This window comes from Bos grunniens, chromosome 5, assembly GCF_055505025.1.
Source record: "Bos grunniens cultivar Pamir isolate PY7600 chromosome 5, Bosgru_T2T1.0, whole genome shotgun sequence".
Lineage (NCBI taxonomy): Eukaryota > Metazoa > Chordata > Mammalia > Artiodactyla > Bovidae > Bos > Bos grunniens.
In genome coordinates this window covers 121,208,241-121,221,632 of record NC_141169.1, presented here as the reverse complement: position 1 = coordinate 121,221,632, position 13,392 = coordinate 121,208,241, and the positions used below count along the sequence as shown (strand labels likewise).

At 67.0% G+C, this 13,392-nt stretch overlaps 1 protein-coding gene across 17 annotated transcripts in view; it reads left to right on the top strand.

Moving 5' to 3' along the window:
* The window catches only part of SBF1 (SET binding factor 1), a 31,590-nt gene that overhangs the window by 2,339 nt on the left and 15,859 nt on the right, over nucleotides 1–13,392 (top strand). For 4 of the 17 annotated variants that reach the window (XM_086403431.1, XM_086403428.1, XM_086403424.1 and 1 more), the window contains exons 2-29: nucleotides 3,945–4,030; nucleotides 4,391–4,528; nucleotides 4,726–4,884; nucleotides 4,969–5,079; nucleotides 5,406–5,429; nucleotides 5,662–5,767; nucleotides 5,889–6,021; nucleotides 6,105–6,213; nucleotides 6,317–6,430; nucleotides 6,531–6,608; nucleotides 6,729–6,842; nucleotides 6,912–7,040; nucleotides 7,122–7,220; nucleotides 7,314–7,518; nucleotides 7,600–7,712; nucleotides 8,514–8,663; nucleotides 8,876–9,028; nucleotides 9,106–9,264; nucleotides 9,334–9,599; nucleotides 9,680–9,852; nucleotides 9,930–10,003; nucleotides 10,076–10,271; nucleotides 10,504–10,631; nucleotides 11,185–11,363; nucleotides 11,447–11,583; nucleotides 11,690–11,897; nucleotides 11,986–12,182; nucleotides 12,346–12,483. In XM_086403431.1, the coding sequence (XP_086259557.1) occupies nucleotides 3,945–4,030; nucleotides 4,391–4,528; nucleotides 4,726–4,884; nucleotides 4,969–5,079; nucleotides 5,406–5,429; nucleotides 5,662–5,767; nucleotides 5,889–6,021; nucleotides 6,105–6,213; nucleotides 6,317–6,430; nucleotides 6,531–6,608; nucleotides 6,729–6,842; nucleotides 6,912–7,040; nucleotides 7,122–7,220; nucleotides 7,314–7,518; nucleotides 7,600–7,712; nucleotides 8,514–8,663; nucleotides 8,876–9,028; nucleotides 9,106–9,264; nucleotides 9,334–9,599; nucleotides 9,680–9,852; nucleotides 9,930–10,003; nucleotides 10,076–10,271; nucleotides 10,504–10,631; nucleotides 11,185–11,363; nucleotides 11,447–11,583; nucleotides 11,690–11,897; nucleotides 11,986–12,182; nucleotides 12,346–12,483 (3,876 nt within the window). Of the gene's footprint in view, nucleotides 1–3,944; nucleotides 4,031–4,390; nucleotides 4,529–4,725; nucleotides 4,885–4,968; nucleotides 5,080–5,405; nucleotides 5,430–5,661; nucleotides 5,768–5,888; nucleotides 6,022–6,104; nucleotides 6,214–6,316; nucleotides 6,431–6,530; nucleotides 6,609–6,728; nucleotides 6,843–6,911; nucleotides 7,041–7,121; nucleotides 7,221–7,313; nucleotides 7,519–7,599; nucleotides 7,713–8,513; nucleotides 8,664–8,875; nucleotides 9,029–9,105; nucleotides 9,600–9,679; nucleotides 9,853–9,929; nucleotides 10,004–10,075; nucleotides 10,272–10,503; nucleotides 10,632–11,184; nucleotides 11,364–11,446; nucleotides 11,584–11,689; nucleotides 11,898–11,985; nucleotides 12,183–12,345; nucleotides 12,484–13,392 lie in introns of those variants that run through there. The other 13 variants (XM_086403435.1, XM_086403432.1, XM_086403429.1 and 10 more) reach the window with 7 other exon arrangements.

The following is a 13,392-nucleotide window of genomic DNA, read 5'->3' as shown; positions in this document are numbered from 1 at the left end:
TTGTCCTTGGCTGGCATCTGGACATCTTCCTTGCTTGAGGGAGCTTCCTGGTTTTGTGGGGCTACCTAGCAGAAGGCTCTAGGTAGCAGGGCAGGGAGGGGCTGGGCTGGGACCCTTCCATTCATCTCAGAGGCTGCAGGCTCCTCCGCTATTGAGTTGGGGGCACTTCTCACTGAGGACCTGGGTTTAGCACATTTTACACCCTGGCCCAGCTCTGGGGATATCCTGGGGGCCAGAGAGCCCCTCATGCCCATTTCCTGGCCAGGGTGGTCTTGTCTGAGGAGAGGGCTCTCCAGCCCTGAGCCAGTCAGCGCTCCCCACCCATGGCCCTGCCCCTCTCTGGAGCAGGTCGGAGCTGTTTGGGCTGGCCAGGGCTGGGAGCCCGCAGGGTCCAAAGCCTCGGGTCAGAGCCAGGCTTGTCTGACCGGCAGGTTGGAGAGGCTGCAACCCCTCTGCCGAGTCCTGTGCTCTGGCCTCGGGCAGGGGGGCCCCTGTGTTGAGGTCTGGGGGGTGGACCAGCAGGAGGGTGCTGTCCTTCTGACGGCCGGGCTGGTCTCCGAGCGGGAGCGCTGAGTGGGGGGGTGGCCGAGCAGGCTGCTACCCTTCCATCGCCTCTGCCCCTAGCACTTGCTGGCCTGGGCTGGCCCGCTCATCGGAGCCTGGCACTGGTGACGACGTTGCTGGGGATGACAGCCGCATGCTCTGTGTTCCCCCCGCGGGGTTGACTGTGCGGAGAATGGCTGCAGGAGGAAGCTCTGCGCTGCCTGCGTCTCAGGGGGCCTCTGTGTCCTTCCTCCAGGCCCCCAGAGGCTGGCCCTGCAACTCCCCGCCGGCTGGCTGGGTTAGTCCTGTCACGGGGGTGGGGTTGTCCTCTCTTCTGCCTACCTGAGGTGGGGCAGGAACTTCAGCTGCTCGAGGTCTCCTCCGTGGCCTCAGGAGCTGGGATTGCTGGGGGTGCTGGGCGATGTGGCAGATACCTCCCACCCCCAGAATGCCCACCCCCAGAATGCAGGCCCGCAGCCGGGCCCCTGTTGGCACAGAGCGGAGGTGTGGGCTAGGGTCTCGGAGGAGGGGGAGGGCATCAGGGGAGGCCCACGTCGCTCCCAGTGTGAGTGCGGCTCAGGAAGCTGCCCGCACGTCCCCCCAGGAGCCAGTCTGCCTGTGGGGTGGGAGGGGCTGGGCGTGGGAGCTGCGGCAGAGGCTGGTTAGCCTGAGGGCCGTGGGGCACAGGATGTAGCTTCTTGGTGGTGGAGTGCCTGTCTGGCCGGCAGGTGCCCCAGGAACCCCAGAAGGCAGTGGTAGGGGGTGGGAGGTTCCTGGGGTCCTACCGCAGCCCTCGTGCGTGGGCAGGATTTGGAGCGCTGGCTTGAGGAGGTGATGCTCGTTGGGCTGAGGCCTGAGGGCTGGTTTTGGGGCTGGCGTGGCTCAGGGGAGGAGCTGGCGGGGTCCCCTTACCGCCCCGCCGGCTCCCCAGCCTCCGCTGCCCCTCACTTCTGTCGGTGGCCGGGAGGGCTCCGGGTTCAGGAAAGCCTGCTCTTTGGAGGCAGAGCCTGCTCTGGGAGTTGACGCTCTGCACGAAGGGTGGGCCGTGGGGGGCCAGTGGCCGGTTCCTCTGCCTGCCTCCAGAGGGTGGGGCTTGGGGAGCAGCCCTCTGCAGGCCGCCTGCCCCAGCTCTGGGGGGTGCTGGGGGCAGAGACTGCCATCCTCAGTCGCGCACCCCCTCCTCCTCCCTCCTCCCTCCTCCTGCTGCCTCGTGGCCAGAACTGGGTGAGCCCTGGGTGCGGTTTGGGGCTGCACACAGGCAGCCTCTGGGGGCGTGGATGGGGAGGAGCCCCGTGCCTGGGCTTGTTGAGGGCGGCCCTCGGGGTGGGCCTGGAGGGCCCGGGGTGTGTGCGCGCGCGCGCACGCGTGTGCATGTGTGTGTCTGTGTGTGTGTGTGTTTGGGTGTGGCAGCAGCAGACACCTGTCGTCCCCACCCTGGCTTGTCTGCCACCTCGGTCGGTGTCAGTGGGGGAGGGGAGGGCCACAGGAAGCTGAGGTTTTGTGAGTCAGAGTCACAGCCCTTCCCCCTCCCCGGCCAGCAGCCGCCCACCTGCTGCCGGTCTTCTTCCTGGAGGGTGGTGGGCTCGAGACTGCAGCCCCACTCCCCTGCCCTCTGGGGTCCTGGGGGGTGCTGGGGTCTGTTTGCCAGCGCCCTTGGGTCCAGGCCCCAGCTCTGTCTGAGGCTCCTGCGTCCGCCCATTCAGGTTCGGGCTGGCTGGACGTGGGACCGCGTGTCGCAGGTCCACAGAGGCTGCACACTTCGGCTTTCCCGCCCTCCCTCTGCCCCTGCTCCTCTGCCGGCTTGGGCGGCAGTCGAGGCTGATCTGAGCAGACGGCGGGACCTGCTTGAGGGTGGGACGTGGAGGTGGAGGGATTTTATCTTTCCTGCTTGAGCTGCTGCTTTGCTGGGTCAGAGACCCCTGTTCATCCTCCTCGAATTCTGTGAGGAAAGTGGTTCCCCAGCTGGGCTCGCATCATGCCTACAGATTTGGCTCCGTGGAGGGTGGGCAGGAGGGAGGGGTCTCCAGCTGGCCCTGCCTGTGTGGGCTGGACTGGGAACAGTGCCTTGCGCCTGGAGGGGGTCTCTGGGGAACACGTGGGAGCTAGGAGGCTGGGGGTGCAGGGACATGCCCTTCCCCTGGTCCAGGGGACCCAGGGCTGCACGCAGCCGTGTGGTGTGTGCACGGTGGGTGTGCGTGGTGGCCCGTGTGGGCAGGGGGCAGAGCTGTGCCCAGCAGCTTCAGGGCTCAGAAGAGCCTTCCTGTCCTGCCAGCCCCACCCCTCTCTGGCCTTCTTCTGGGCCCTTTGCTGGTCCTGTTTGCCTCTGAGGCAGCAGGAACACGCAGCAGTCTGGGGCCATAGGCACGGGTGGTCCTCTCCTGGCACCCACACCAGTGTGAGACCTTTGTCGGGCTGGCCGGTGAGGGGAGGCAGGGCTGTGGGCTGAGGGCCTGAGCTGGGGGTTGGCTGGGGAGTCGGGAACAGCTCTCCCCTTCTGGAGCTGGCTCGCAGTGGGGGCTGTGATTGGGGGAGCAGGCGTTGGGGGCGGGACCTGGGGCCAGGGGCTGAGGGTGGGCGGGTTGAGCTCCCCTTGCTGCCATCCCCTGGGCCAGGGCACCTGCGTTCTTTTTTTTTTTTTTCTGTGTGTGTTTTTGAGGCGCTCATAGTTTTACTGTTTAAAATTTTCAGGTCATTAAATTTTTTTTATTGGATTATAGTTAATATATAATGTCGTGTTAAGTTTTTGCTGTGGAGGAAAGTGAATTAATTATTCAGATGGTAAAGAATCTGCCTGCTGTGCAGGAGACCCTGGTTCAGTCCCTGGGTTGGGAAGATCCCTGGAGAAGGGAGCGGCTACCCACTCCAGTGTTCCAGCCTGGAGAATCCCATGGACAGAGGAGCCTGACGGGCTACAGTCCATGGGGTCGCAAAGAGTTGGACACGACTGAGCCAGTAACACTGACACAGTTTTATAGATTCTGTTCCCGTGAAGGTCACTGCAGAGCGTTGGGTCATTTCCCGTGCTCTGCAACGGCCCCGGTCAGTTACCTGTTTCTGTTGGCGGTGTGCAGACGTCAGTCCCAATCTCCCAGTGTATCCACCCGCCCTGCCCCCTGGCGGCCATCAGCTTGCATTCTACTCTGTGGGGAGGCCCATGTGCTCTTGGGGACCCCGACCCACAGCCGGGCTCCTCTCCACGCCCCTGGTGGCCCTGGGCTGCAGAGCCCGGCAGTGTCTCCTCATGCGATTGTCTTTAGGGAAACCGTAGGTCTGGGAGCTGGGGCTGGTCTGGTGCCAGATGAGGGCAGGTGAGAGAGATGGCTCCGCTCAGACCCTCGAGGCTCCTGTCGCGTGGGGGTGTGGGGCTCGGGCGGTGCCCTGACCCCCGCTCCTGTCCTCAGGGAGTGGGGAAGGCCAGGGCCAGATCCTGCAGCGCTTCCCGGAGAAGGACTGGGAGGACAACCCATTCCCTCAGGGCATCGAGCTGGTGAGTGGGGCGCCCCAGGGCCTGGGGCTGAGGGCTGGGGGTGCCGAGGCGGCGGGGCAGATGCTGCGGGCCCCCGCAGTGCCTGGCCCTGCTGGGTACAGGGCGACGTCGCTGCCTTGGAGGGTGGGGAGCCCCCGTCACGTCCCTGCCTCACGATGGGGGCCTGTCCCTCGTCCCAGGGTCCTCATCCCTACGGAGCGGCCAGAGGCTCTTCCCTCCTCCTGTGGGCAGGGTGCTGAGCTCCAGGAGGCAAGGCACTTGGGTGGCAGAGCCTGCTGCCCCCCGGTGCTGGGCCTGACCTGGGGCCCCTCGAGGGCTGGGGGCAGCGGGCGCTGACCGCTGACCCACCCTCCCGCCCAGTTCTGCCAGCCCAGCGGGTGGCAGCTGTGTCCTGAGCGGAACCCGCCCACCTTCTTCGTCGCTGTCCTCACCGACATCAACTCCGAGCGGCACTACTGTGCCTGCCTGACCTTCTGGGAGCCTGTGGAGCCCACGCAGGTCAGCCCGCCGGGCCAGCCTCCGGCTGCGGACGCTCCCCCGCCACACGCGTCTCTCCCTGTCTGTGTCTGGTCCTCCACCCCGCGGAGGCTGCACTTGCCAGCTTGCCAGGCGTGTCTGCGTTGCCTGGACCCCGGCCCCCTCCCCACTGGGCTTGGGGATGCGCCCGGACCCCGGCAGATGGCTTCTGTCCGCAGGAAGAGCTGTGTGCCCGGGACGCCGCCGAGCGGGATGAGGAGGCCGATGAGGGGGGCCCGGGGGCACTGCCGCCCCCCACGCCCAGCCCGCCCGGCCAGCTGTTTGCTCCAAAGACGCTGGTGTTGGTGTCACGGCTGGACCACGTGGAGGTGTTCAGGGTGAGGCGGGCAGCTGGCTCCTCAGGTCGGCTGTGGGGTGCCCTTGCTGGCTGGACCGTCATCCCCAGCCTGTGATCCTTGCAGAACAGCCTCGGCCTCATCTACACCATCCACGTAGAGGGTCTGAACGTGGGCCTGGAGAACGTGGTCGGGAACCTGCTGACGTGCGTCATCCCCCTGGCCGGGGGCTCTCAGGTGGGTTGGGGGGCAGGCCGTCACCTGCAGCCTCAGGCCCTCCTGTGTCCGAGGCCGCGGAGTGGGGCCTGGAGGCCCTCGGGGTCCCGTCTGGTGGAGCGGCCGGCCTCGGATGCCCTTCTGTGTCAGTGCCACTGGCAGCCGCCGCCTCCCGTGGCCCTGCCTGCCTCGTGTCCCGGCTCCCGCCTGGCTCTCCACCCACACCTGTGTGTCCTCTGCCCACGCGCTCCTCGGGTGTGCCTGTCTCTGGTCGTCTGTGCCCCCGGTCTGTGCCCCCGCGTGTGGGTGTGTCTAACCGTGTCTCTCTGCCTGTCTGTCCTGTGCAGCTGGACTCTGGTGAGGATGGAGTGGTACGGATTCTTTTTCTTCTGCCCACTTAGGCCCTGTCCTCACCCCAGGTCGGAGGCCCGGGGTCCTCCCTGGAGCACTGCTTGGGCAGAAGCCGGGCTTGGCCTTGCCCCTCCCCATGCCTGCCAGTCCCACCTGGGGGTCTGTCCGCCCTCAGGCTCTCCTGAGGCTGTGGAGCCCAGGGCTGACGCAGGTCTGGTCGGAGCAGCTGAGCCCTGGCCCCTCTCTCTGCAGAGAACCATCTCTCTGGGCGCTGGGGACCGGCAGGTCATTCAGACCCCGCTCGCCGACTCCCTGCCCGTCAGCCGCTGCAGCGTGGCCCTGCTGTTCCGCCAGCTGGGTGAGCCTGGGCCCCGCGAGGCCCCCCAGCCCCCGCACCGTGCCCCGTCCGCCCGCCCGGCCAGTGGGCCGATGCCGAGGCTGCCCTGCGCGCCAGGCCCCTAAGCCCGTCTCCCCCTCAGGCATCACGAACGTGCTGTCCCTCTTCTGCGCGGCGCTCACGGAGCACAAGGTGCTCTTCCTATCGCGGAGCTACCAACGGCTCTCGGACGCCTGCCGGGGACTCCTGGCGCTGCTGTTCCCGCTCAGATACAGGTGCCTGCCTTAGTGCCGCCCGCGGCCCCTCTGCCCGCCCCAGCCCTCGCGGGGCGGCCGCACTGAGCCCTGGCCTGTTGCAGCTTCACCTACGTGCCCATCCTGCCGGCACAGCTCCTGGAGGTGCTCAGCACGCCCACGCCTTTCATCATCGGAGTCAACGCCGCCTTCCAGGCAGAGGCCCAGGAGCTGGTGAGGCCTGCTCGGGGCCTGCCCTGCTGCTCGGGGCCGGGCCGACGCCGGGCCCTGCCGAGTGGCCCGTGGTCCCTGACCTCTCGCTCCCTTTGCTGCACAGCTGGACGTGATTGTTGCTGATCTAGATGGCGGGACGGTGACTGTCCCCGAGTGTGTGCACATTCCTCCCCTGCCTGAGCCGCTGCAGAGTCAGACACACAGCATCCTGAGCATGGTGAGGCGGGCGGGGGCTGCGGCGGGGCCGCGTGGCTGGCAGAGAGGCCCGCGGCCTGGGGCTGGTGTGCAGCCGACCCTGGTCCTTGCTGCCTCCACAGGTTCTGGATCCAGAGCTGGAGCTGGCTGATCTTGCCTTCCCTCCACCTACAACGTCCATTTCCTCCCTGAAGATGCAGGTGGGCGTCACTGCAGCTCTGGGGGCGCCCAACTGCTGAGTCCTGGAGGAGGTGCCATGGCGGGTGTGTGGGGGTCGGGCAGGAGGGCAGGGCAGGGGCTCAGCTGCGCGTGTGCCCCAGGACAAGGAGCTGCGCGCCGTCTTCCTGCGGCTCTTTGCTCAGCTCCTGCAAGGCTACCGCTGGTGTCTGCACATGGTCCGCATCCACCCAGAGCCCGTCATCCGTTTCCATAAGGTGGGCGCCGGGCGGGGCGCGGGTGGGCAGAGAAGGGTGCCCGAGGGCTGACTTCTCTGTGTACCCCAGGCAGCTTTCCTGGGCCAGCGCGGGCTGGTGGAGGATGATTTCCTGATGAAGGTGCTGGAGGGCATGGCCTTTGCAGGCTTCGTGTCCGAGCGCGGGGTCCCCTACCGCCCTACAGACCTGTTTGATGAGGTGCACCCCCACCCCAGCTGGGAGGAGCCCCCCACCCCTGTCCTGCCCCAGCCAGCCCTCCTGACTCTGCTCCGCCCCCAGCTGGTGGCCCATGAAGTCGCTCGGATGCGGGCAGATGAGAACCACCCCCAGCGAGTTCTGCGTCACGTCAAGGAACTGGCCGAGCAGCTCTACAAGAACGTAAGGCGGGTGACGCAAGCCATGGGCTGGCCTGGCGAGGCCATCTTGCTGCCCCTGCGGGGCCACTCGCCCACCCTGCCTGTGTCCCCCCAGGAGAACCCGTATCCTGCCGTGGCTATGCACAAGGTGCAGCGGCCAGGCGAGGCCAGCCACCTGCGGCGGGCGCCCCGGCCCTTCCCCCGGCTGGATGAGGGCATGGTGCAGTGGATCGTGGATCAGGCCACAGCCAAGATGCAGGGCGCGCCCCCAGCTGTGAAGGCTGAGAAGAGGACCACTGTGCCCTCGGGGCCGCCCATGAGTGCGTAGCTGGGAGTGGGGGGCGTGCGTGTGGCTGAGAGCAGCCACGAGGTCAGAGGTGAGTGTGTTGTCTGTTCCCCAGCGGCCATTGTGGAGCGGACTGGCGGGCTGCATGGTAACAGCGCACGCCGGCTAGAGGTGGTCCGGAACTGCATCTCCTACGTGTTCGAGGGGAAGATGCTGGAGGCCAAGAAGGTGAGGGGTGCCGGCGGCCCCCAGAGGAGCCCTGGCCCTCCTCCCCTGTGGGCCACTGGCGGGAGCCGGGCCGGCGAGAAGGGCGGGTGGACGCCAGGCCTGGGTCCCCCTCCCTCCAGCTCAGAGCAGCTGGACGAGGCCTGCAGGGGGACTCCCTTCAGCCTTTAGGTATCGGAACACCCTGAGGGTCTTAGTGGTTTTTCTTTCTCTCTCACAGAAAGTAGTGTAGACGCACAGGCGTCTGTGTTTTTTCTACTTTGTAGAAAGTGGAGGTCACTTAGCATTCCACGCTGTGATGTCCACTGACGCTTCAGGTCTCTCAGGACAGTCAGTTGCGTCTGTCTGGTGTGTCGCGGCTGTGTGGTTGTCCATGAAGCACTTAGCGCTCACAGCAGCCCCTCATGGGTTCCTGATCATTTCAGAGAGAACGGTAGTAGCAGAAGTCCGAGTGTAGCCCTTCTGAGCCCGCGGTGCTGAGCTGGCTGCTGGCACGTGTGTTATGGGCACAGGGCCTGGCCGGCCACGGGGTCACCTCCCTCAGAGCGCCTCGGCACGCTGGCCATGTCGTGAGCCGCGTGTGGGTAGGGCTGGCTACACTGGAGTGCCAGTCTCTCTCAGGCAGTGAAGCGCCGAGTCTGGTGCAGATCGGACCTGAGTGGCTTCCAGCCTCCTCTGAGCGGAGAGCCTGTGCTCCAGCCCCCACCTCTGGGCAAGGCCTTCCCTGTGCCTCCTTGCAGCCCCGCAGGGCACGTCGGGGGTCTCCACAGGCTGGAGCCCTCATCCCTGTGGCTCTGCCTGCAGCTGCTCCCGGCTGTGCTGAGGGCCCTGAAGGGGCGTGCGGCCCGCCGCTGCCTTGCCCAGGAGCTACATCTGCATGTGCAGCAGAACCGCGCCGTCCTGGACCACCAGCAGTTCGACTTCGTGGTCCGCATGATGAACTGCTGCCTGCAGGTGAGGCCAGGCTTCACACTCTGCTGGCGAGGATGCCACGGCGGCAGTAGGGGGGGTGGCGGGCAGGGCTTCTGCAGCCAGCCCGTGAGGGTGCCTCTTCTGGCAGTGCGACAGCTGGGAGGCCCTGGGCTGCTGGTGAGGGTGGCCTAGGAGGGCTCGCGTGCAGAGGCCTCCTGCTCTCAGCCTCTGGGCAGCCCTGGGGACTGGTGCAGACAGGTCAGGGACGGCAGGAGGTGCTGCTCTGGCGGTGCCGGTGGGGCGCACTGGGCCGGGTTCCGACGCCCCGGCTGCTGCAGGACTGCACCTCCCTGGACGAGCACGGCATCGCAGCTGCTTTACTGCCCCTGGTCACTGCCTTCTGCCGGGTGAGTGCTGGGGTGGCCAGGGTCTTCCTCTGCCCACTCCGGCTGCCCCCGCTGACTCTCCCACTTGGCCTCTGCAGAAGCTGAGCCCAGGGGTGACGCAGTTTGCATACAGCTGCGTGCAGGAGCACGTGGTGTGGAGCACGCCGCAGTTTTGGGAGGCCATGTTCTACGGGGACGTGCAGACCCACATCCGGGCCCTTTATCTGGAGCCTGCCGAGGACCGAGACTCCTTCTCGGTGTGTGGGGGCTCCCTGGGCCGGGGGATGGGTGGGCCTGGCTCTTGCTCACCTGTGGCCCTGCGGCAGGTAGGGGAGGCGCCTGTGCAGGAGGACGAGCGTTCTGCCCTGGACGTGGCGTCTGAGCAGAGGCGCCTGTGGCCCACGCTGAGCCGAGAGAAGCAGCAGGAGCTGGTGCAGAAGGAGGAGAGCACCGTCTTCAGCCAGGCCATCCACTACGCCAACCGCATGAGCTACCTGCTCCTGCCCCTGGACAGCAGCAAGAGCCGCCTGCTTCGGGAGCGCGCGGGGCTGGGCGAGCTTGAGAGCGCCAGCAACAGCCTCGTCACCAACAGGTGAGGCCTGGCCCGGGGTGGGGAAGGGCGGCGTGGGCCTCAGGCCGGGGCGGGTGCCCACTGTGCCCCTCCCTGGCCAGCATGGCGGGCAGTGTGGCGGAGAGCTATGACACGGAGAGCGGCTTCGAGGACGCAGAGACCTGTGACGTGGCCGGGGCTGTGGTCCGCTTCATCAACCGCTTTGTGGACAAGGTCTGCACAGAGAGTGGGGTCACCAGCGACCACCTCAAGGGGCTGCATGTCATGGTGCCAGGTACGGGGTCTGGGCCTGGAAACGCTCCCCTTGGGTGGGCGGGCCCAGGCCCGGGCATGAGAACCGCTCTCCCCCAGACATCGTCCAGATGCACATCGAGACCCTGGAGGCTGTGCACAGAGAGAGCAAGAGGCTGCCCCCCATCCAGAAGGTGAGGGGGCGCCGCGGGGGGCGGGCCCAGGACCCGGCCGTGTCCTGAGGCACCACTCCCCTCCCCAAACAGCCCAAACTGCTTCGGCCACGCCTGCTGCCTGGAGAGGAGTGTGTGCTGGACGGCCTTCGCGTTTACCTGTTGCCCGACGGGCGAGAGGAGGGCGCAGGGGGCCCCGGGGGCGGCCCTGCACTGCTGCCGGCCGAGGGCGCCGTTTTCCTCACCACGTACCGGGTCATCTTCACGGGGATGCCCACCGACCCCCTGGGTGAGCCTCGGGGCCTCTGCAGCCACCCCACCCTCGCTTCCCCTCTCCTCCCAGGTCCCTGGGCGAGCGGGACTTTCTCTGCCCCTCCCTCTCCCGTCTCAGGGGTGGGGGGTCTGTGGAGACCAGCTGTTGTCTACCCCTCCCTGCCTGCCCCGGCTGCCCCGTAGCTCTGGTCCCCTGAGGCTCTGTGACCCCCTTCACTCCCTCTGACTCCGCACCCGGCCTGTTCCAGTGGGGGAGCAGGTGGTGGTCCGCTCCTTCCCGGTGGCTGCGCTGACCAAGGAGAAGCGCGTCAGCGTCCAGACCCCTGTGGACCAGCTCCTGCAGGACGGGCTGCAGCTGCGTTCCTGCACTTTCCAGGTGGGCGGGGCCTGAGGGCCCCTCGTGCAGTCCTCACGGGCGGGCAGTGACGCCGGCACCGAGCCCTCTATGGCCCTGACTCTGCAGGGGCCGTGGCGCCTCAGCTTGGGGTCCTCTGTCCATGCCACATGCTGGCCACTGGGGCTCTCCGTTTCGTGTGTGAGGCTGGACCCCAGGATCCGGATCGAGAGTGCTGCGTGAGCACGCCTGACTGAAACCCCTGCGGAGGGGATGCACACAAAGATCGGGGCGTCCGTCTCTAGCTGCGTGCAGTTTGGGGAGCAGACCCTCCGTTAGCCTTGTGTCCTTGGGGTGCTCCCTCAGGGGTGTCCGTCTCTGGACGCAGAGACGAGACTGACCTTCACGATCCCATGGTAGACCCAGCCGCCTTCTCCGGGGCCCGTCTGGCCATAGGGCTCTCACCCGTCCACCCTATTAGAAACAGTTGTGTTCCGCTGATGCAGCGTGGGTTGTCCCGGAGGCCTGTCTGCCTTGGTGGCTGGGCTCAGGCCCACAGGCCGTCCAGCCTCTGAGGCCCTCCTCTCTGACGCAGCTGCTGAAGATGGCATTTGACGAAGAGGTGGGGTCTGACAGCGCTGAGCTCTTCCGCAAGCAGCTGCACAAGCTGCGGTACCCCCCAGACATCAGAGGCACGTTCGCACTCAACCTGGGTTCTGCCCACACCCCCGGCCGGCCGCCCCGTGCCAACAAGGACAAGGGACCTTCCTTCAGGTAGGGAACTGGGCCCAAAGGCCAGGACACTGTGTGTCCCCTTGGTCATCTCATCTCTGTGGCCGTGCTCTCCCACCCCCCAGGACCCTGTCCAGGAACCTGGTGAAGAACGCCAAGAAGACTATCGGGCGGCAGTATGTCACTCGGAAGAAGTACAACCCCCCGAGCTGGGAGCACCGGGGCCAGCCGCCCCCCGAGGACCAGGAGGACGAGATCTCTGGTGGGGGTGGGGAGCCCTGGGTGGTGTGGGTGAAGGTCTTCACGTGGAGGGTAGGGGACCTGGGAGGCCTGTGAGTGACGAGCCGTGTGTGCCTGGTCTGCCCCAGTGTCGGAGGAGCTGGAGCCCAGCACGCTGACCCCGTCCTTGGCCTTGAAGCCCTCGGACCGCATGACCATGAGCAGCCTGGTGGAGCGGGCGTGCTGCCGGGACTACCAGCGCCTGGGGCTGGGCACGCTGAGCAGCAGCCTGAGCCGAGCCAAGTCTGAGCCCTTCCGGATCTCCCCGGTGAACCGCATGTACGCCATCTGCCGCAGGTGAGCCCTGGCGCAGCCCCGGGGCGCTGGCTGCGGGTCCACGGTGGCTTTGCCGCTGCCCTCACCCGCCGCCGCTGCCTCCTTGCAGCTACCCCGGGTTGCTGATCGTGCCCCAGAGCGTCCAGGACAACGCTCTGCAGCGCGTCTCCCGCTGCTACCGCCAGAACCGCTTTCCGGTGGTCTGCTGGCGCAGCGGGCGCTCCAAGGCTGTGCTTCTGCGCTCTGGAGGCCTGCACGGCAAGGGTGTCGTAGGTCTATTCAAGGCCCAAAATGCGCCTTCTCCAGGTAGGCGCCCTGCTCCTGCTATGGCCTCGCCCCGCCCCCCCAGCCCCCCCCCGCCCCCCCAGCCCCCCCCCCCGCCCCCCCAGCCCCCCCCCCCGCCCCGCCCCAGCGCCTGGCCCCGCCCCAGGGCCCAGGGCCCGACCCCTACCTCCGCCTCCCCCGCCAGGCCAGTCCCAGGCCGACTCCAGCAGCCTGGAACAGGAGAAGTACCTGCAGGCTGTAGTCAGCTCCATGCCACGTTACGCGGATGCATCCGGCCGCAACACGCTCAGCGGCTTCTCCTCCGCCCACATGGGCAGCCATGGTGAGTGTGTTTGGACGGGAGGACTTGGGGGCAGTGGCGGCATTTACGGAGGGCAGGCCCAAGGGGGCAGTGTCTGGGTAGTGGGACCAGGTAAGTGTCCTGAGGCCCTGCTCTGACCACTCCTTCGGGGGTTTGCAGAGGAGGCAGTAGGCCCAGGGCATGCACCAGGGGCAATCCTGGGCCCTGCCCCTCGCCCTCAGGACGCAGGTGCCAGGTGACCGGGGAGGTGCTCAGTGGCGCAGGAGAGCTTGTGAGGCTGTGCACGGGGGATGGTTTCCTGGGGTGGGGACGCTGTTGGGGGTGGTGAGCCGCGTGAGTATCTGGCACTGAGAGAGGATTCTAGACACACACCCAGGAGGGCCCCAGGGCCTGCAGGCAGGGGACGGGTGTGTGCTGGCAGGAGCAGCCTCCCCAGGGGTCTTGCTCCAAGGCAGTCACCTCTACGTTGCGCTTCCCCTCCCCCAGCCCCATCCGGCCCCTGACCCTCCTCGAGGCCCCCTGATGGCCTCCCCTTTCCCTGTGAGGGCCTCCCCTTGCCCTGTGAGGGCCTCCCCTTGCCCTGTGATGGCCTCCCCTTTCCCTGTGATGGCCTCCCCTTTCCCTGTGATGGCCTCCCCTTTCCCTGTGAGGGCCTCCCCTTTCCCTGTGAGGGCCTCCCCTTGCCCTGTGAGGGCCTCCCCTTGCCCTGTGATGGCCTCCCCTTTCCCTGTGAGGGCCTCCCCTTGCCCTGTGATGGCCTCCCCTTTCCCTGGCCCCGTCTCCCTCCCCAGCTCCCCTCCTGGACCCTCGCGATGCTCTGGCCTCTTCTGCTTTGCTCTCTTGGCCACTGGGCCTCCTCTGGCTGCCACGTGACCCCTGTTGCTCCTCTGTGCTTGGGGCTTGGTGGTCAGAGGCCTCTCAGTCTGTGCT